Source organism: Nelusetta ayraudi, unplaced genomic scaffold (assembly GCF_046127955.1).
Source record: "Nelusetta ayraudi isolate G7.1 ecotype Tasmania unplaced genomic scaffold, CSIRO-AGI_Nayr_v1 ptg000008l, whole genome shotgun sequence".
In the NCBI taxonomy this organism is placed as follows: Eukaryota; Metazoa; Chordata; class Actinopteri; order Tetraodontiformes; family Monacanthidae; genus Nelusetta; species Nelusetta ayraudi.
This window is the reverse complement of record NW_027466058.1, coordinates 4,173,021-4,195,502: the sequence shown is the minus strand read 5'-3', so window position 1 is coordinate 4,195,502 and position 22,482 is coordinate 4,173,021. Positions and strand designations below refer to the sequence as shown.

The 22,482-nt window shown below is 45.8% G+C and overlaps 2 protein-coding genes across 4 annotated transcripts in view; both read right to left on the bottom strand.

Moving 5' to 3' along the window:
- itga9 (integrin, alpha 9) overlaps window positions 1–258 on the bottom strand; it is a 53,922-nt gene extending 53,664 nt beyond the window's left edge. The window contains exon 1 of one of the 2 annotated variants that reach the window (XM_076018818.1): window positions 119–258. In XM_076018818.1, coding sequence (XP_075874933.1) covers window positions 119–151 — 33 coding nt within the window. In that variant the 5' untranslated portion in view covers window positions 152–258. The remainder of the gene's footprint in view (window positions 1–118) is intronic. The other variant, XM_076018820.1, reaches the window with a different exon arrangement.
- golga4 (golgin A4) lies at window positions 228–21,243 on the bottom strand. 2 transcript variants are annotated; one of them, XM_076018816.1, is made up of 25 exons: window positions 21,025–21,243; window positions 19,985–20,062; window positions 18,517–18,618; window positions 16,483–16,551; window positions 16,044–16,370; window positions 15,911–15,958; window positions 15,752–15,808; window positions 15,084–15,182; window positions 14,789–14,933; window positions 14,499–14,689; window positions 13,219–13,302; window positions 12,885–13,032; window positions 12,600–12,778; window positions 12,193–12,291; window positions 11,914–12,069; window positions 8,120–11,586; window positions 7,881–8,002; window positions 7,511–7,641; window positions 6,544–6,630; window positions 5,144–5,170; window positions 4,952–5,020; window positions 4,499–4,574; window positions 2,071–2,165; window positions 1,043–1,129; window positions 228–930 (listed from the first exon to the last, which is right to left on the bottom strand). In XM_076018816.1, the coding sequence occupies exons 1-25, from the start codon at window positions 21,100–21,102 to the stop codon at window positions 916–918; spliced, it is 6,036 nt and encodes a 2,011-aa protein (XP_075874931.1). In that variant the 5' UTR covers window positions 21,103–21,243; the 3' UTR covers window positions 228–915. The 2 variants fall into 2 exon arrangements, with proteins under 2 accessions (XP_075874931.1, XP_075874932.1); XM_076018817.1 differs by lacking the exon at window positions 18,517–18,618 and having other exon boundaries at window positions 21,025–21,242.
- Between the last annotated feature and the right edge of the window lie 1,239 nt (window positions 21,244–22,482).

Below are 22,482 nucleotides of genomic sequence, written 5' to 3'. Positions count from 1 at the left end.
TGTTTAGGCACGTTTGGATTAGATGCAAGACGCACGTTAGAGCAAAAACACAATTTCAATGCTAAGCCTGATTTTCTATAAAACAAAAGTCAAACTAAAACGAACCAAAGGAACTCACCACCAACACGTCTGCCTTCCACCATGTGCACATTTCAACAGCGTGCTGTCACTTTTAATCAACCTTTTGACACCAAGTACAGCAGTGAGGACGCGGGAGCGAGACGCTGTTCTGTAAATACAATTTAATTTGTTAGTCTGAAAGTGTATGGCAATAGTGGCCTATAGTACAATTTTGAATGATCATAGTACAATTTACAGTTTGTCTTGTTGTGTCTCTACGTCAGTGTCAGTGACAAAATATAAAGCATAGAAAAGCCATGTTAAACAAACAAGGTCCAGAGGCCGATATATCTTCATGTGGTGCCAGTGCACAGTTAAAGGGTCCTTTACAACTTTTACAGGGGAAGTCATTCAGACAGCAGCATGACACAGACACCTATAATTCAACTGGCCTGTCATCAATACATGATAATGCTTATTGCACATGCCAATCCGTACCAACATATTCTGAAAAAACAAAACAAAAACAAAAACAAATCATCTTTATCTAAAAAGTATAAATTAACAAATTCAATACCAGAGTAAAACAGTATTTATGGAAGATTTGTGAGCCTGGCATATTCTTTAATTCCCTCAAACCTTTAGATTTATGTTCACACACAAACAGAGAGTCCCAGAGTGTGCCCATACATACAATCACACCGCCACAACAAAAGAAAAACCACACACATATGCATCAAAACAACAAGAAACGCGGAGAGAAGTTCTTGAACGGATCACGACAGTCTTCCTCCTTCGCCGCCGGCGGCAGCAGCAGCAGCAGCAGATGATTTCCGTCCGCAGAGTCATAAAGACTCATCGTAACCAAGGCTGTTGAGGAACACAAGTGAGGTTAATCCAATTAATCGTGCAATTATCGCTGAAAAATGGCAGTCGCATATCGTTAACTGCAAGAGGGACAAAGAGCTGCGGAAATGCTCACGATTGATTTCGCGTCTTCGTTCTCCAAAACCTTTTGCGCCTGGTCAGGAGGAAACTTGAGCATGGACGTAATCACTTTGGCCATTGTCTGCAGATGAAAGACAACCAAAAAAAAAAAAAAAGTCTGTATTTGGGCAACAGTTTTGGTAACAATAATCTGCGATGACATGACCAGAAAGAAAAAAACAAAAAAAACAAAAACAAACCAAAAACAAACAAACTCCCAGGCCTGGCTGTCCAGTTTCATGAACGCACCCATAAACATAAAGCCTAATTAGAAACAGGCCCGCTGTAGGAAAACCAGCTAACACTAAACAAGGCCAGCATGTCTTTAAATGGTAAACCGCCATCATGCCGGTTGTATACTCCGGAGGCAGCCTGGGGGGTGTCCTCGGCACGGCGGAGGTCTGCTGTGTTGCCATAAAGGCCGACTGTTGGCGGAGGGGCTGGGAAAGCCCCCGCTGACTTTAGGACCATGTCGAATGCACTGTTAATTAGGCATCACTGTTAATTTGATCCGGGAAGACTGGACACAACATGACTTTTATGCGGTGTCTTAAAGCAGTTGGCTTTTGTGAGGCGGATGCAGGTCACAGGGTTTTCTGTTCACGGGCTGCCTTTTCTGATATCAGTTGCTAAATGCTTTTGTACTGGTCTGACCCATCCTTCTTCTTCTTCTTCTTTTTTTTTTTAAGAAACATTAACCGACAGAAGTCAACAGATTTTACCATTAATACTATTAGACTAAAGATTAGTGAAAACATATATGAAGTCCCATAATATGAAAATACTGCTTTATCTGAGTATTAACACACAATGTTTAATATGGTTAAAGCTCAGATAACAAGGGAGGATACATTCATCTAAAAACAAAATTCTACATTTATGAAGCAGTCACTTTTATTTTTTTCCCCCCAGAGACAATAAACTATTGTTTGTGGTTGTTTTATAATCCTATAGAATGACTATAACAATACACAGTGGTGATAAATTTTAATGCATCATAGTAAAAAAAGAAAAGGAGCCTACTTTTGTTTCCCGTCCCATCATGTACTCAAACAGCACCTTCCTCAGGTACTCCATCTCAGTGGCTTCAGTCAGAGAATCACTGTTCAGCTCAGCATCTGGAATTACAAAAAAAAGGCAATATGATCATTAATTACTCTGCATGCTTTATTAGACTGTAGTAATAACGTAATAACCTAGTGGAGAACCATCTAAGCTGAGCGCTCTGTGAATGGCTGACATTGGGTTTAGCAGACTTCCCGCTAAACTACTCGGTGAGGTGATTTCAGATGGCCCAGAGTTTAAGTTAGAAGCTGAATCTAATATGCAGCATGTGTGCCACTGTGGGGCTGCCTTCTGTTTATGTGTTCAAGCTACTTTCAGCGAAGGAATTGGTTTAATTTAAGCACCAGGTATGAATGTGGGAAAGAATGGCCCGGGCTCAGCATGAGCCTGTTAATACTGCAGAGGAGTCCAAGAATGAGCATTTTAATTGTTCGCCTACAGCCATACAACTATTATCCCCTTAATAACTGAGAAAGGGAAATAGGAAACTAAGCAGCAACCTGGAAAAGGAATACAACACTTACAAGTCTGCAATTTCCCTCAAAAACATCCTTGTCGGAGAACTCTCTATCTGAGGCAATAGCTCAGGAAATCTAAGGCACAAACACCTCAATGCTTCAGTGATAGGAGCGTCTCTTTGCGTCTCTTTGATCTCTGGTGAGCAGGACAGAGTTGAGTGCGCAGCCTTTGTCCCGCTGACCTCGGGTGACCCCCACCTGGGTCCGCCACCCAACCAAGCAGGGGGTGGAAGATGTGAAACCAGATGCCAGCAGCCCTGGGATCAGCCCTTCACCATCACGATGTCACACAAAGCGGCTTCGCAATGATGCAATCAGGAAATTAAGCTTTGATTTCCTGTTTTCGCGCACTTTCTGCAGTGCGTTTTTGTTGCAGTCGAATGTGGGGTTTCCAGATTTCTGATGCGGATGTACTGATGGAAACAGTTAGATCTTCATCTGTAGAAGCCATGAAAGTGAAGACAGTCTTCACTGCCGGCCGCCCCTTCTGCCAGCAGGTTCTCTTTACGACAACAGCAGGGAAGCTCAGCGAGGAGGCTAGAAAACAACCAACCCCCGCACAACACTCCACATACCGTCAGCGACACACACACACACACACACACACACACACACACACACACACACACACACACACACACACACACACACACACACACACACACACACACACACACACACACACACACAGAGTTCTTATCTAATCAGTGAGACGGAGACAACTTCAATCTTGCCCTTGGGCAGAACTGCTCAAATCTGAACCCGGAAATCTCCCCCAACTGTCTTGACATTCCGTTTCCCAAAGGTTTTTTTTTTTTTTAACTGAACTGAATTGAATTGTCAGCTACCAACGGAACGTGTCTCTAAGTGGCATTCCGTAATCCCAATCAGCTTCTTTCTCAGATAAAGATTTCCAAAGTAATGAATGCCAGAGGTGACTGCTGCGGTGATAAAGCACAGAGGGAAGAAGAAGAACTTTGGATCTTAAACAACTGCTGCTGGGATAACAAGAGATTAACATGGGTTTGGCTGTCATGGCAGTTTAATCAGAACGGAATGGGATTTGACATTTTATGAAGAATATAAAAACAAAAGGTTTTTTGGTGGAAAACAGTGTTTTGTTTTACTCCTTAACTTGGTTAAAAGTGTGGTGCTGAGTGGCTGCCCATGCTGTGTTGATGCACAGCTAACGACACACAGTAACAAATCTGATTGTAGTTTGCCCAATCGCCTTCTATGGTCTGCCTTACCTTTCTGGACACACTTGCAAGATTGATACCTTAGATTAGGGCTGGGCGATTTTGGACAAAAATAAAATCCAGATTTTTTTCTCTGAAAACTCGATTTTCAATTTCGATTACTTGGTAAAACTACACAAATGAATCCCCCTGTGACAACCTTAAATATCTTTCACCAAACATCACTTTAAAAAGATTAGATATATTCAAAACAGTTCGGAAAATATTATGTGTGGTACCTAATGCAACAGGGTATTTTCTGGAGACAAAAAAACATGAAGGGAGCTCCAAAGAACTGCTAAGGCTTTATTTAAAATGTTGAAAGCCTGAATAAATAATATCCAAGTTACTTTAAGTGTGAATCGGATGTAATGCTTTACAGCTTAGCGGGCAGGGAAATGTAACCAAGAGAGAATCACTTTTTTTTTGATGTGGTTCATGGTGAGTAAATCCTGATTTTTATTTAATTTTTTCTATTCAATTAAACAGTGAAACCCACAATGTCCTCAAAATCAAAGCTAAGTCTGCACGCCATGACTCCGGATACCTCACGACACTGCCGGTGGCGTCTCCACTACGGAGGGGCTGTTCGGAGGGGCTGAACTAAGTGATTCACGGTGTTCACATTACCTTTAAATGAGCTTCCGAGATGAGTTACGACGGCGGTGCGGTGGAAACATTTAATCTTGTCCTCCAGCGAGTGAATCTACCGTGGAGAAACAAACAGGCACGCACAAATTACCAATAAGATCAAGCTATTCGACCCCGGTGGGGTTAATTCTATGCATTAGTTTAATTGCTGCACGGAAGACGGCGCGCAGCAAATGGCCCGGCCGTCCCGAGGGGACGCTCGTGAGAGCGGCGCTGTGTGTGAGAAAAACCGTGGGAGGCAACGGTCGCCGTGTTTACGGGGTTAAACCGAACGTAAACAGATGTGCCGTGTAATTAAGGCTATGCAGTAGGAGAGCGGTAGCTCCCTCGCGCCGGCGGGCCACAGGATCATGGGAGAAAGGCCACGTGGACGTGATGTTTCATTTGTCCCAGATGAAAAAGCACGCAAAACAAAAAGCCGGCAATATTTACTCTCTCCACGAAGCCCTGCTCCTTCAAACGGGCTTCGCTCAGCAAGGTGGTCTTCTCCGCCAGCGTAACCTGTGACAGAGAAGGACACCGATGTCACAGAGACCTGGAGGCTTTTACTGTTGTTCTTTCCAGCGTTGAGGAATTTAAAAGGAGTCCTCGCGAAATTATTGGCAATTGGACACCAGAACATACCTGGAGATCCTCGAGGCTCACTGGCTCCTACAAAGGAAAAAGGAAAAAAAAAAAAAAAAAATTGATCGATGTAAGTCAACAATAAAATCAGTGGTTTGATATAATGAATTAAAGCACTTTTCACAATTTTTTCTTTTTTTTTTAACAAAAAAAGAATAGCTACATTGATTTAATTTTAAAATCAATTTCAAATACTGGCAAGAGCAGATAATCCGATTTATTCCACTGCCAAACAGAGTTAGAAAGTGTCATCAGCTCTTTGAAATAATTTGCACTTTTTAAACGATGACTGTCTCAATTCTTAAGGGTTTTTATTGGTGATTTTTCTTTCAGCGTTTAAGAGTCAAAGACAAGTGGAAGAATGACTGTGTGCAGATGGACAAATGCTGACTGTTTAGCAAGCTGAAAAAACAATAGCTCGCTGGTTGTTTTTTTGTGCACACAGGAGACTATGGACCCATCCATCCACTTTCTGCCGTCTTCATGAAGACACACCAAGATCCACTGGCACATTGTGCGAACGCTTTCTGAGGCTAACATTAAGGACAGGCCTCCCGAAACATAAAGTCATACAACCCACCCATAAAATGATTAACTCATCAGGGAAAAATGCAAGTCGGATACAATAGAATGTTCTCGGAGTTGTAAATGCAAAAAAAGAGGGGGAAAAAAAAAGTCTTAAAACAGCCAAACACCTGGATCTAACCTCCCCCTGGAGAACCAACTCCAGGCTCTGGCCCTTTTCCAGCGTGCACATTTTACATGCGACTGTTGCGATAATACAAACGTAAGAGCTGAAATGGCTTCATATGATGATAATTAAGAACAGGGATGGAGGCTGGCCTGTGCCTCAGCGTCTCCTTTCCAAGGGGAAAAAAACATTCTTGAGTGATTCAGCCGAGCTGCACCGGATCTGCAGAGACCTTGGAGGGCGGCCACACGACTGAGGCGCGAGAGCGATCATAGCAAAGTATGCGAGGAAAATGTCTCGGAGTTCAGCGGTCGGAAGCCTTCAATTGCGAATCGCGACGAAGGGAAAGTCAAGACGGAGGGGAAGAACTTTGGGATGAAAAGAGAAAGGAAAAAAAAACAAACTGCAAACTGGGCCGGCCTGTCAGTCACTGGTAGTAACGCTGCCGTCAGACTGGAGGATTTCCCCAGAGGAGAACCAGGAGGGGCTCAAAAGAAGTGATTCAAAGCAGCCTCGGTGAGGTGACCTGCAGCTCTGACAGAGTCACTCACTACATAAATCAAATCTAAACCGATATCAAATCTAAATTTTTTTTTATTGGCTTGATGTATGACGCCTCGCAGCTAGAAAGGGAACGCAGCCCCCCGACAGGTCAGGCCCTTCTGACGTGTCTGACGACCCTGCAAAACTGGGTCAGGCGCGTCGGTACCTCGGCGGTGCCATGGCTCCTGGCTTGCAGCTCCTCCAGCTCCTTCTGGACCTGCCACACTTTGTCTCCCATCTCCTGCTCTCGACTCTGAGGTGGGGGAGGGGAGAGAAAAGAAAAAAGCGGCCGAGTCATTTCCTATGTTTCATCACATCATCACAGCTCAGGCATGTCGAGCAAATCAAAAAGCTCAAGTCCACCCGCTTTGTTTCAGGCCCTCCTGTTTTTAATCAGTTTCAGAGGCTCAGTCACTGGATTCCTACAATATGACAAGGAGCTAAATATAAACCCATGCATATAAGTTTCCGCCTAGTTTGGACAAATGATGATGAATTAAGTAGAAGAAGCATGTTTGAGACAACAGACACATGGTAGTAATAATAATAACTTCCATATTGTACATTGTAGCAACACAGGTTTTGTTTTTTTATTGAAATGTCACAAATGGACCACAGTCAACACACTAAAGGTAATTTTAAACAAAACCAAAATTGCTTGATATGTTATTTTCATAATTTAAATACACCTGAACTATTGGCCAAATATTACTAATAAACAATGCAAAGCAGATGATAGGCAGCAGCCATGCAAACTGCTGACAGCATCTTAACTGGCACAATAGTTGAAATCACAGCTCTGTATTGAATTATGCGACTGTGACTGGTTACAGTTGCAGAAGCTGTTGTAAAACACAAGTATTGCATTTATATTGACGGATAAAAGACAGGAGTTAGCATATAGACACATGATGCGTGTTATTAATGGAGGAGGTGCTTGAGTTCATATGACAGGCTGCCAAAAGACAAACACAGCCCAATGGGCAGCTGCCAACACTGATGGCTTCCAAATGGGGACGGGATATATTTATATATATTTTTTATACATATACATATATATTTTTTATACATATACATATACATATCTTCTTCCTAAAATCTAAACAGAAAGTCGTCTTTCTGTTCCACGCTACCTGCAGAACCTGCTCGTACTTCTGGACAGTTTTGTGCAGATCCTCCTCCTTCTGGGCGACCAGCTTTTTGAGCTGACTCACTTCTTCGCGGTGGTTGTCGATGAGCTCCGCCTCCACACTCTGGGCCTTGGCTGTGTCCAGGACAGGAGAGAGTTAATGCAAGAGAACAGAGGCCCGCATTCCAAACCGATTCTGAATGGGCCATGTCCCATTCAGAATCATGTCAGAATCTGACGTGATTTAACAACTGAACACACAAGAAACATGTCCAATGTAATTTTGATTTACTTCTGTAAATAGTGACAAAATCATGTATGGGTCATATTTTTGGAGAAAGCTGTTTCTTCAAAATATGCCTTTACTGTCTTACCAATGGTCTCCCTCACTGTTGAATCGATCTCCGTCTCTTTTAGAGCCACCTGTGTGTTGAACTCCCTCATCATTTGCTTGACAGCAGAGTTGTGCTTCATTTCCAGGTCTTCCAACTCCAGCCTTAAATAAAACAGACAGACAGAAACGGAAGATTGAGAACACATTTAGGGGTCCCGCAGTGGGCGCTTTCCAATCTGGTGGAGAAATCAGCTGTTATTTGTGGCGCCGCCCACTCACTTCAGCTTTTTCTCGCTCTCCTCCGTCAGCTCCTTCTTCACGTACTTCAGATCCTGGTCGTGCTCCTTCCTCAGCAGCCGGATGTCTTTCTGGAGCCTGCTCAGGTCCTTCTGGATCTTCTCCTTTTCGCCCTGCACCTGCCTCAGAGTTTCCTTCAGAGACGCCACGGATGCGCCGTCTTCCTCCTGGGAGTGGTTCTCCACCGCGCTGGCGGCCTGCAGCGCCACGCTGCGTTCCACCTTCGCCTCGGCGTCCGCGACCGCCGCCAGGTGCTGAGCGATCTCGCCGTCTCTGATGCGGGCCTCCTCCTTCAGGCGCTCGACTTCGGCTCGGAGGTCTTCCCTCTGCTCCTGCGCTTCCTTCAGCCTCGCCTCGGCGTCGCGCAGTGCCGACTCCGTTTCCTGCGCAGCCGACTGCTTCTCCTCGCACGAGTTCCTCAGCTCCTCTAGCGCCCTCTCCCTGCCAAGCGCCTCATCGCGGTGCTTCTCCTGCTCCTCCTTCCCCTTGGCGAGAGCTTCCTCTAGCGTTGTCACCTTCTCCTCTAGTGTTTCCGTGCGCTGCCTGCCGGAAGCCTCGCCGCCTCGGGACTCCTCCAGGGTCACCCGCAGCGCCTCCATGCTCTGCTCCTTCTCCTCCAGCTGCGAGGAGAACTGCTTCTTGATCTGCGCGATCCGCTGCTCGGCTTTCTTCTTCAGCTCGGAAACTTTGACTTTGCTCTCCGCCGCCAGCCGCTCCTCGGCCGCCTTCAGGCTCTCCTCCTTGTCTTTGAGCAGCTCGTCCTTCAGCTTCCGGAATTCCTCCCGCTCGCCCTCCAGCTCGCCGGTGTGCTTCCGGCCGTCCTCCTCCAGGGAGCGGATCCTCTCCACCGTCCGCTGCTCGGCGTCGTGGGCCTGCTGCAGCCGCTCCTCCAGCTCCTTCTTCTCGCCCTCCGCCGCGCCGTGCTGCCGCTCCAGGTCGGCCGCCAGCCGCTCGCACTCGCCGGCCTTGACGGCGAGCCTCTCCTCCAGCTCGGCCAGGCGCCCGACGCAGCCCTCCAGCTCCGCGGCGAGGCCACTGACCTTCTGCTCCTTCTCGCTCAGCACCTGGTCCATCTCCGACTTGCTGATGGACTGATTGTCGACGCTTGCCGCCAGCCTCTGCAGGGCCTCGTTCTTCTCCGACACCTCCCTCTCCAGGCCCTCCAGGGCGCCACGCAGGGACGCCACCGTGTCCTCGTACTGGCTGATCTTGGACTCGGCGCTGCTCTCGCGCTCCGACAGGCTCTTCCTCAGCGCGTCCGCCTGCTCCGACGCGTGCTTCCTCTCCTGCTCCGACCTCTCGATCTGCTGGCTAAGCTCGCTGACGGCTTCCTCTTTGGCCGCCGCGCTGCTCACCAGCTGACTTCTCAGCTCGCCGACTGCCGCCTCCAGCTCGCTGATCAGCGACTGGTTGGCTTCTGCACTCTCCGATATGCGCCGGTTGGCTTCGCCAAGCTCCTCGATGATCTGGACCTTCTCGCTGAGGGACAGCGAGTGGCTCTCCTTCTCCTCCGTTAAGGCTTTGATGTGCTCCGACTGAGTGTTTACCTGAGCGGTCAGTTGTTCTAGTGAAATGCATAGATTTGTTTTCTCCTCTGCCCGCTGCCGGAGATCCTCCTCTAAAGTGCTGATTCTTTCCTCTTTGACTCCGATGACGGCCCGCAGCTCATTGGCGCTCTCCTCCGACTTCTTTTGCAGATCCTCGCTCTCCCGACACCGGACGCCTTGTAGTGCTTCCAGCTGCGTCACCGTTTCCTCCAGGCGACCGGATAGTGTCTTCAACTTCTCCTCGCCCTCTTTAGTGGCCGTGTTCAGCCGGTCCTGGAGCGAGTTCCTCTCGCCGAGCGCCTGGCTCAGGTTCCTCTCCGCCGACTCCAGCTGCTCCTTGAGCGCCACCTCGGCCTGGGACGAGGCCTCGAGCCTGGCCGCCGCTGCGTTGAGCTCCTCCTGCAGCTTCTGCACGGTGGTCTTGCGGATGGCCACGTCCTCCTTCAGGGCCTTCAGCTCACGCGACACCTGCTCGCTGTCCTCCTTGCCACGGCCGAGCTGCAGGGAGACCTCCTCCAGCTCCTGGGCCTTCTCCTGCAGGGAGCTGGAGTGCTTCTCCGTCAGCTCGTCCACCTGCTGGACGAACTGCTCGTTCAGACGACGCTGCAGCTCCTCCAGCTCGTGCGCGTGGCTCGCACGCAGCTTCCCCAGCTCCTCCTTGTGGTTGGCCTGCAGCTCCGTCACGGCGCTGCTGAGGCCTTCCGAGCTTTTGTTGGCCATCTCCACCAGCTTCTCTTGGACCTGCTGCTTTTTCTGCTCCAGCTCCTTCTCCTTCTTCTCGAGCTCCTTCTTCATGGCGTCTTCGTTCTGCTGCAGCTTCTTCTTAAAGCTCTCGTGCATGTCTTTGGCCTTTTGCTTGCATTTTTCAAACTTGTTTTCCTGCGATTTTAACTTTGCTTGCATGTCACTCACTGTAGTTTGCATTTGCTTCTCGTGGGCGGCCTTTTCCTCTGACAGCTGTTTCTCGAGCCGGGTGTTTTCTTGCTGCTTGGCTTCGAGTTCAGCCGTCAAGGTCTTTTCCTGCTCTGTCAACTTGTTGCCGCTCTGTTGCAATTGCTGTTCAAGGTCTTGGAGTGACTTCTCTTTCTGTTGACAATCATTCCTTGCTGCTTCCAACTGATGCTCTGACTCGGTCAGAGCTTTCTTACACTGCTCAAGATCCTCTGAGATGTTACTCAACTGTGCATTGGACTTCTTGAGGCTTTCATTTTCCACCTGTGATTGGGACAAACACTTCTGTAGCTCGTCCAGGTCCTGAAGCTTGACCTTTAATTCTTGGGTTTCTTCTTTTAATGTTTTTTCTCTTGACGCTTTTTCCTCTATTTCCTTTTGCTTTTCGCCCATAACAATTTTTAACGCGTTGACTTCCTGCTTCAGAGTTTTCTCCACACCTCCCAGAGACTGCTCATGCTCCTTTCGGATGGCTGCAAGTTCCGCACTGTGTTTCTCCTCCCTCTCCTGGAACCTCCTCTCGTGTTCCTGCTGAACTGACCTGTAAGCGTCTTCAGCTGCCGCCGTTTCTTGGTCAAGGAGCTGCTTTGCCTTCAGAGCCTCAGAGAGTTCAGAGGCGACCGCCTCCAGCTCGGCCTGCTTCGCCTCCAGCTTCTCAACGGTCTTCGCGTTCATGTCTTCAACGTGTGCTTGGAGTTGCAGTTCTTTATCTTTGACTAGGCCCTCCAGCTCAACTCTGTGTTTCTCCTTGAGTTCCTCGAGAGCGGCGGTATGCTGCTGGGTCAGGGTGGCCTTGTGCTTTTCCAGCTGCTCCTGGTTCTGCGCCTCCAACGCACAGATTTGCTCGTTGTGTTTATCCTTCAGCTTGTCCAACTGGCTGGAGAGTTCCTGGGACACACTTGACTCGTCTTGGGAGATCTTCTCCATGGAGCTTTCCAGCTCCATTATTCTCTGCAAAATCACACATTGAGAAAAAAAACAAACTCAAAACTCAAAATCTCAACACTTTTCAGAAGAAGCATCATTTTATCATCTTATACCAAATGATCTTCAAAATAATTGAAAAAAAATGTTTGCATCTCCCATCACACCAAAAAATAATTACAGAAAAATAAATTCATTAAGAAAGTTCAAAGGATGATACCAGAAGTGATAACAAACTTCTGTTAACCTCAAATAAAACCAAGCTACCACATTGGAACTTGCAAATAAACAAAAATATTATATTTCCTGCTAAACATTAAAAGCAGGGCCTTCTGCTCCTAAAGAAGCACTCACAGTTCTTGCAGCCTCCAGCTCCAACTGTACTTCTTTAACTCTGTTGTCGGCTTCAGTCCTCAGCGCCGTCTTCTGCAACTCTACGTCCTCCAGAGCCAGAGACGCCTGCTGCTCTTGCTCCTTTCCAAAGTGGGCAAACTCCTCTTTGCATTGTTCCTAAAAACAGAAGTAGCAAGAGTAGATCAGAATTTATTAGTATTATTATTATTTATTTTTTTTAAATAACTTTTTATTTTTTAACTTTTGTTTTCAAACAAAGCGAGCAACTCTGGCACATACCACAGCTTGGTTGATTCTGGCACTCATCTCTGCTTCTTTAGCAGCCAGAGCTTCACTGTGGAGCTTTTCCATATTGGCCACCGTCTCATCAGAGGTTTTCTGACAATAATAACAAGAAAGAAATGATGATACCTGTTGATATTACACATCTTCCAACATATCATGAACAAAAGGGTCCACAGGGCGTTTTGAAAGGATGGTCGTAAAAACAAGAGCAACACAACAAAAACGGCCTCACTGGGCCCATTTCAATAGCTGTAAGTTTGCCATAGTTTGAGAAAAAAAAGCATTAAAAAACAATTTACGATTTACAATTTGATACATTATGCATAACATTTACAACACATTCTTTGAGATAAAAAACTGCCATGAGAGAGAGCAACAATCAACAGAGGTCCCTTCCTGACCTTCATGATAGAAACAACCTCCTGTTTGACCCGTGTGAGCTCCTGCTGCAGACTCTTTCTCTCTTCTTCGCCAGCTCTTTCCACTTCCCTCACTTGCTCCTCCAGCTGAACCTGCAGCTGTTTTCGGGCCTCCTCCGCCTTCTGAGCGACACCGAGGGCCCGTTCAAGCTCCTCAAAAGCTTTGGAGGAAAAACAAAACAATGATGATTCAGAGAAAGATGTGATGTTATGATTTTTTTTTTTGCAGCAGCAGCAGCAGCAGCAGTAACATTTCGCACCACTCACCTGATTTCTCTGCCTTTTCTTTCTGTTCCTGCAGTTCCTCCTTCTGGGCAGTAGCTTGCTGCAGCCTGGAGCGGAGCTGTGCAACTTCATCTTCCTTCATCTCAAGCGTCTCGTGCATCTGCCGCTTTGTCTCGGCAATGACCATTCCCTGACAGAAACAAAGGTGGTGACAATAATTAATGTACAACACAAATACATGTGGGTTGATGCTTTTAGCGCTGGTTCTTAACTGACTTAACACAATGTGAAATGCCCAAGTATTTCAGGGTCAGATTAAAAATAAAAACATGTGCAGTTCCCTCAAACAACATATGGATCTTTTCATATCACCAACCTTGTCCTGCTCCAGCTGTTCAATGTGGTTCTTGGCGTCGCGCAGCTGCGTGATCAACTTAGTTTTCTCTGTAGTGTGCAGCTCCTATACACAGAAATCATTGGGCAGAAAAGCAATCAACCATTAGCACGCCCATATTTCGCATTTAATCTGGGCAACATTTATGCTAAATGTCCAATCTGAGGCAGAGTCTGGAGGTCTTCGGTATCATATGTGTGCTGCACCACCCACAATGCTTCATCCACAAGTTAAATGGCCAGGCAGCGGGTGCGAGCCCAGCTCCACCAACAAGTCGACCAAAATTACAGTCCAACCTGGCAGCAGCATGTTCTAGTTAGGTCTCCACACCACCGCTGTGTAACCAGTGGTTATGAAACAGGAAACGCTTGGCTCTTTTCGTTTGTTTGATCTATGGATGCACAAATGTGCGGTTGTCTGTGCAGCTTTCCGACTCTCTCGGTTTAAATAAAAAGAGTATTAAAACAGATTCCTCTGCCTGCTTTAAACAAAACAGCACAGCGCAGTCAATCAGCCTGAAAATAGAAACACTAAAACTCCGTCTGTAGATGGATGGTCTGGTTTTTTTGCTGTTGGTAATATTTGTCTGAGGCGCAGGATGAGCGCAGCCCACACAGCAGCTCCAGGATGCCTCCATGCTGCTCAAGAGGATTGAACGCCTGTTAACCTCTGCTCGGCCAGCTTCCAAAAGACAGTGCAGATACTGACAAAAAAAACAAAACAAGACAAGACGGAGGGACAAGAACGCTCGTCAATTTTCATACGGCCTTGGAGAAGCTGCATTTCATACCAGAGTATTTGTGGCAACAGACGCCACAAAAATGTGAAAACAGCAAGATAAGCTTAAAAAAAAAAATAAAGGTCAGGGTCTGCTGACAGTGAATGTTTTTTATACGGCTGAGAAAACGTTCCAGTGGTGTCAATCTGACACTAACCCACGGCCCGGCGCTCACTCGGAGAATGCGGACGTGCTCGCTCTTGAGGACCTCGGCAAACCAGTGAGCTGCCGAGATAATGAAGCCACATTATCAGAGAGCCACAGAGTCTCTGGCCAACATTTCTCAGCATTGCGTTTATGACGTAAAACACAGTGTTGAGTGTCCAGCTCCATGTTATCCAAATGCTTTTGCCGTCACTCTCACATCAAACCTCCGGCACCAAACCATCTTCTGAAAGTTCCTTTGAAGATGCTGCTTAGTCTATAGTTGTAAACACCCTTTACTGTGGTAGAAAAACCCACTGCATGTTGGTGAGTACGCCACCTTGATCTTCTCCAGCTCCTGCAGCCTCTCTTGCAGCTGCTCCTGTAGTGTTTCGTTCTCCGTGCTCAGCTGGGCGCTCCGCTCCTTGTGTGTGCGCATCACCTCCTTGCACTTCTGCAGCAGGTTTTCCTGTCGCTTCACTCTCTTCTGCAGGGCTTCTAGAAGTTTGGTAGGATCACCGTTGCCCTCTCCTGTCCAAAACATATAATGCAGAGGTAAAAAATTAAAACAACAATAAGATCTAGAAACATGATTTCTTCTATAAATACACAAGTGCAAAACCTGCATACCCTCATTTACTTCAGGCGCCTCCTCCTGTTCCTTCAAAGGACTTTGTGTCAAAGTGTTGGAAGCATCTCCAGCTTGAGGGGCTTCACCCTCAAAAGGCACAGTGCCATCAGAGACCACCTTTACCCGTTTCTTCAACAGGGCAACCTGTGAGAAAGCACCATCACAAACATCATCAAACCTTTTACGGTTTATTCCGGCCAAACGCTACACATCACGTTTGGAATTAAAAGGCAGCAATTCCCGTCACACACACACACACACACAAAAAAAACCTATCCATGAATCGGCCCTGACCTGTGTTTGAAGCACGGTGATCATCTGATCTTTTTCCTCCAGCGTAGCGTCAAACTCGTCCTGGAGGTGTTTCTTTGCCTGCTGGTCCATTTGTAGCTCCTGGACACCAAATCAGATATTCACTTTCGAGTTAAACTTTAAATTCAATTTGAGGTCATACACAGGCTACACTACTCAAAGGTTAAACTGCATAAAATCTTCCCCCAATCAACCCCACTATGTGAAAGATGCAAGAGGTCACATAGCTCATAAATTTTGGCTTTGCTATGAGATTCAGGTTTTCTTGGTGTTCAATTTTCAGATGGCATTCTCATGCTCTCAAAGTAAACCTGGATCCTGATCCTGAAACCGCTTTATTTGGCATTTTCAACTCTCTGGATGTGATGGGTCGAAATGTTAGAACACTGGTAGCCTACGGCATGATCATAGCAAAGAGACGTATTATGAGAGTGTGGAAATCTGACACAGCACCGAAGTTGGAAGCCTGGCTGAAGGAGTTTGTAGGAATCCTGGCACATTGAAAAACTGAGGTGCGAGATATCTGGCAACTTACAGAAATTTCGCTGTGTATGGAGACCCACTCAGGTTGCACCTGAAACTGTAGTCAACCCCCCTAAAAGGGAACTTTTGAACTTTTGAAAATGAAAATATTTTGGATTTTGCTTTACCTCACGCAGCTCTCCTATCCTGCGCAGAGATTTATCTTGACTCTGACTGAGGATGACCTGATGGGACAGGAGAACGGATACAAACATTTGATTTGTCCACGAGGCCGATTACAGAGAAATTTGTCGAACCACTTTTACAGCGCGATCACAAGAAATCACCTGTGTTTTTTCCTTATCCCGCTGCACAGTGCGATATGCGGTGACCAGCTGTAGGATTTGGAAGTGATAGAAAACATTATTTTACACCAGGACGCTGAGTAGAATTGCGTTTGCTGAACACTGCGGCTCCCACCTCCGAGTATTTCCCTCTGTACTTCCCCAGACTGCTCTCCACCCTCATCAGCCGATGCATCAGCTGCTCTTTGGAGAGCGTCTCAGCGCCCCCTGGTGGCTCCTCGGCCTCGCTCTCGATGTCCGACGGGGGGTCATATGTCGGGGCGCCGGCGGAGTCGTTTTCCGCCAGGGGAGTGAGGGAGTCGCGTGACGAGCTTCGAACCAGGCTGTCTTTGGAGGGGGAGCGGAAGAGGTTTTCCGCCCGACTGGCACCGCTGCGGATCAGCGATTCCATGGAGGGAACTTTAAGCTGCAGTTTCTGGGCAAACGACTGCGTTTCCTCTTTCTGTTGGGATTGAAAAAAAAAAGAAAAACAAAGATAATTGTATAAAAAGACCAGAGCAGGGTAACAGTCACTTATAGAGGAGCCTATAGTGAAGACTGGGTGATAAACATACGTGAGGAGAAGGAGAATCGTCCCCATTGATGCTACCTCGGGGAGATCTGGCCGGTCCTTTAGAGGCACTCTGAAGGTAAAAGGAAATTATAAGAGGGGCGGCAAAGTTGCACCGGTGAACATTTCCTGGGCCGGTTAGTCACCCACACCCAGCACGGCTCTCCCTGATTACTCTGGAGGGAGCAATATTAGTATTGCTGGGGAGCAATGCAGGGGCAACGGGTTCCCTCATGCAACTTGGAAAAGAACAGAGGGGTTAAATACATAAAGGAAGGCATCTCTACGGTACATTCAACAGAAAAGGGTTAAAGCGCGACGCTTAAGGAAGACAGCCATGAGGTCAGGACAAAACAAACAGCGAAAGTCCAGCGGAGGAGTCGGCCATCGGTTAAGAGACGACTTAGTCGGGGCGGCACATGCGGCCGAGAACTGAAGTGAGTGGACGCTGAGCGGCTTAGTTGGTTTAGTTGACTCGTTAGAAGCAGGTCTGGGGCGAGTTAAACTCTTCTCCTCCCCTATCGCACTCTGGGCCACTTCTTCCTCTGGCTTTCTGTGAGCCTCATTTAACACTCCTGTCCTTTTCCTTGTGGATACACTCCAACAGCAGTCATAATGGGTGTGACCTTTTGCTGTTGTTGCTGGAGGGGATGGATGACCAGGCTGAAAAACACGTCGTTAGGGAGGATTTTCTGTATTTTCCACAGGCTGGGAGAGGATGGATCGTCCAATTTGTGCAAGATTTTCTTATTTTCGTCATATTTATCGAGGGATTTTTTTGTTTGTTTGCACACACACGCACGCACACACACACACACAAACACACGTTAAAGTCTTCAAACTCTTCAAATCTTTCCTGCAAGCCCTGTTTTTTTAATTTGTACTGCGATTATATAACGTCTCTTACTGCCACACAAATAGATCCTGGACTCTTCTAATACCCATGATTGGATTTTCTCAGTATAGCGTGAGTCAAGTGTGAATGAAGCTTGTTTTCTAAGTTACAGCTCTCAAATCAAAACCTGAGTGTGACTTGCAAAAAAAAAAATCAATAAATAAAAATCTAGATTTCTTCCATGACTCAATGTTATGAGAGAACAAAGTAAAAAGAGAATCTATGAGCAGCTCAAAAATAAGAAATGGGAATGCAGCAGCCAGTTGGGTGATGGAGGAAGGTGAAGCACTTGCAGAAAATCAATCTTCAGCGGGGATTTAAACACTGCAAATCCTTTGCTTGGAATAAAACCAACAGTTCAATTCCCTCAACATGAAAGAGCACAACCCTAAGTGTAACCCTAAAACCAGTCGTCCAGGACAAACTCCAAACTGTAATGTGCAAACACTGCAAGAACACTTAACTCTTCAAAACTGACGTATATGTGGTGATATTTTCCCAAAACATCGATAAAATGAGACAAAGGCAACCTGGAGCATAATAAAGTTCCATTTGAATGTTTTTGCACCAAATGATTTGCTTGTTTCGCCAACTGTGGATGCATGCCATTTATTATTTCATGCATGTACAGTGGCACTTTGGTCTGTTTGTTTATTTGGGAAAAATACAAAACATAAATATTTGGAATTTACAGCTAATCATTGCTTGCAAAATAAAATATCCAACAATTCAAATAATCAAACTTGACGGGGAAGGGGGACAAACACCATCAGGCAACATAACAGGGTGTCAGGGGATCTCTATAGCAAGCAACACCTTAACACAAATGGGCATTGCTTAGTAGTAAGAGGTGCGGCGGTTTACCAACGTGAAACAGGAAGTAGACAAACCTCTATCCCACTCAGAGTAAACCACAACTCCCAACTGAAAGAGAGTTAGCCTAGATACGAGATGCCTTCCTGTTGCTAAATCCAAAGGAAACAGAGACACGGCAGGGAACAAGCTGTCCCTACGTGGGCCACAGTCCTCTACCAGTTCCCCAGAGGCACGGACACCGGAGGAAGTAACAGGGCAAGAGGAGAAGGAGGAGGAGGAGGAGGAGAAAGATGAGGAGGGAGAGACAGGAAGTGAGGACAAACTCACCACACTGGCTACCTGGGCCGTTTGGGGTCGTTTTGAATGGTCCAGAGCAAAGATAGTATACTCAGAGAGAAAAGCGGGCTCGGCTATCATCCCGGCCAGCATCTGACCCCGTCAGTGCAGTAACGGGACGGAAAAGTGGGGAAAGGAGAGGAACACAGAGAGCAATGAGAAAAAAACAACACCATGAGAGTGAAACAGCACCGGAGGGTGAGTGAGTCTACCCCGCACTCTGAGAGGGGCTGGCCGAGAGAGGCTGACATGGAAGGGGAGAGAGAGAGAGGGAGAGAGCGAGAAAAACTACATGGGACTGGAAGAAAAAATAAGAAAAATGGGGAAAAGTGAAACAATTCATCAACATTTATGAGTAACAGTTTGACATCTCTGTTACTTCACAGAAATGATGATTGGACCGACTTCCAGATACTCAATTTTGTCAGAGATGTCAAAGTGTCAAAGATTTGTGAGGTGAGAAAAGATGCTGAGATGATTAGAAGCTTCTAAACTGGTGGCACGTTCGCCCGATTTACTCCAACACACCTGCACTTTCAGTGGGTAAAGGGAGAAAGCAGCGTAGAGCAACTACTGTCCTGGTGTTATCTAAGTTTGAAATCTGACAAGTGCAATTGTAAAAGAAAGAAAAAGTAAGAAAGGAGAAAACTTTACAAATGGCCTATATGGTCCACTTTTAATCAAACAGGATCGGACTGTACAAATGCCCATCTCAGCTCCACAACAGCTCATTTCACCAATTACAGCAATGTTCAGCACCACAACATTGTCTGACTCTCCCCAACGCATCCCTGAAACTTGAAGGAACTTTTCAGCATAGACTAAATTGAGGCATTTCAACAAGTCACCGGAGGGAGAAAAAAAAAAAAAAAAACACTGGAGAAGAGACATCAATTATTCAAGCAGTTGAACAGCGGTCTGCTTACCACACTTAAAAGCACCCTCCTGGTGCATCATTTATATTAATTATAACAGCAGCCAAATAGTTGCCTGCAATTAAATCAGCAATTTTATTTGATCGCCCCTGTTAGTTATACATGAAAATAAACAAAGACACAGATTAACAAAACAATTACAAAGCTGCAACTTAGGCCCAAGTGTGTACACTAAATTCCAGAATGCTGGGGGAAAATAAAGATTGCAAATACTGCAAGATAATAAACTCTTAACACGGTAAATTATTGAACAAATTATGATGACTGCAACTGATATTTCATCCACTTTCAATTCAGCTAGGGACTGCATTGTTTAAAATTGTTTTGAAGCAAGACTTGGCTGCTGATATATGTTTACGTGGCTCAGCTAAGAGGAAATCTGCTTTGTTATTGAGGGAACATTAAGCATAACAACACATAAAAGACTCAGGAATTCAAGCTGCGGGAGGGAACATGTCGCTTCTGCAGGCTGCAAAAATAAAGAAATAAACAAAGAACCATCAAAAAGCTGACACTTAGCCTACCTCTCGGTCACTGGGCAAGGGTGTGGCGTCCGGATGGGACAAGAGGGTTTGGCTGCCACGTCGATCTCCACCGCCCATCTAGGTACAACAGGCAAGTTGAGACATGATGACCATGGTAATACTTATTCGGCAAACTAATCATGATGCTGTTGTTTTTTGGGGGGGGGTTTGTTATTAAGAAATATTTTGTAAACTTTAATCCCTTTGCGCGGTGGAATAATAGATGTCATCACCTGCAAACACGTCTTGACCTAACTGTACACCATGATAAACCACTGATAAACAAAAGGGGTGTAAAGCTTGACAAAATTGATATGGGAACCTTTTGCAGTCACAACGAATTTCTAGCAAATAGTGCTTGATGCCTGAAGTTGAATTTTGAGGCACAACCAAGCAGGTGGCTCAAAACTGAGGAAACCGACTAGACTAGTATGGCAAGAGTGAAAGTAAGCAGAGAGCATGAGGCAGAAGCCAACTTTACACCTTAAACGTCCAGGATAGACGCGTGCATTGATTATTTTTTATTATGCATTTACTACAACAATCTTCTGGCATTGGCTGAATTTCCACGAGTCCAACCTACCGCGCTGACCCTCACAGCACTGTGTGCAGGCATCACGGAGGGTCACGCCCATGTTGCTACTGCGTGATTATAAAAATATTTCTGTATATTTACTTGCTCAGAAGGGAGCTACTCGACTCTCTGCGTGTTATTCAAGCCACCTGTCATGAAATAATGCAACGCTGCGCATGAATGAACGAACTAATCTAACTGAAGCAGACCACAGCTAGTTTGACAGCTCGACGAGTTAGCATAGAGTTGAACTTTTTTTTTTGTTTGTTTGTTTTTTAAAAGCTCACAGACAACTTAGCAAGTAAGTGAAGCTCAGAAGATGAAGATGACAGATCACTGGAGGGTCGCTAAATTTTTTTAGGACAGTTAAATATGCGAAACGGGAGCTGGCTTCGTTGGTTTGTGTCTCAGTAATGTAAACAGACGTTAGCTTAGCCTGTTAGCCCCAAGCAGCACAGCTACTGACCTGGGCCTGTTGCGGTGACAGCGCATTCCTCTGCGGCGACTGCTCCTCATTTATCTTCTGCTTGAGTTTCTTAAACATCTCGTGACGCTGACGCAACTTGGAACTGTCGCGAAACTGAAAGACGAGTTCTTAGGTTCTTTCTTAACATGTCATTTAGCCCTTGGTGCTAGACTTCCTTGTTCGCTTCTGATTTCCAGCAGGTGACTGAGCTCTCTGCGCATGTGCGGCCAACGTGGAGGAAAACTTGAAACGTCAGAGTTTAAAGAGCCCGTTTCAATTGAGGCCAAAAATAACAACAGCGCCACTCTTTGGACAAATAAAGCATTAATATGCTTTTCCCCCCTCTCCTTTTCTTGTTGTCGGAGTTCACTATACAATTCCTGTTTCTGTCCACAAGAGGACAGTGTTTTGTCATGTTATAGTAAAAGCAATACAACTATATTGATTCATCACGTGCAATAAAGGTTATAATTAACTCGGAATTCGATTTAACCCCACTTCTTTATCATGCCTAAAGGTTAATTTTAGATTTTTGTTTTTCAGATAATAATTTTGGCTTTGGTGATACAACAATTCATCCTGTGTAATTTGTATCAGGTGAATTAGACAAAAACAGGTTTGCTCAAATTGAAAAAGATAACCTTTATCCAGCAGGGCCTTTTAAAATAATTTTTGATTAATAGGTTTGATAATGGAAGAACAGCACACCTTATTCTCCTTGTCAGACTTCAAGTCTATTTGCTATCCAATAAATACATGAACTGAGCACCGGTGTACTAAGAAACAGGTGAATTCATCAGACTAAAGGGTTTCTGATCAGCAAGTTCCAAGCAGAGGAGGAAGCGAAACGAGGCTCCCAGAACACACACGTAACAAACCTAAACCTGTTTTTCCTTTATTGTGTACACGATGAGTCACTGTTATATTATCTGTGAATGTCTTTCATTGGTGCATTCACATCTTGACTTGGAAAGTTTACAAAGTCATCTGAGTAAGTGTCTCAAGAGATACAGACGTCCGCGTTCGAAGAAAAAAAAAAAAAAAAGCAAAAGGTCAGGCTTAAGGCTTGAGTCATGGTATAAATATGTGGTATTTTAATCTCTGTGAAGTCTGGTTATGGCTATTGGCACACACACGCACGATCACACACACACAAACAGGTATATACAGAGAGATGTAGATACTGTATATATAGATATTGTATATATGTAAACATTTCAGTCTTGTGGACAAACCTATTAAAACCATGATTAGAATGAAATTGACTTTAGCGTTATTTCACCATGGCTGACTCTAATGTTTATGACTCAGCAGCGCTTGGGTGCCTGGATCAGTGAGTGTGAGCTACGGGTGGTTAACGGCAGATTGAATGAGCTCCCCGATAACATGCCTCCGGGCATAAAGCAGAGAGTATATATGCTGTCAAGCCAGAGACATTGCTGCACGGCTGCCGCAGCA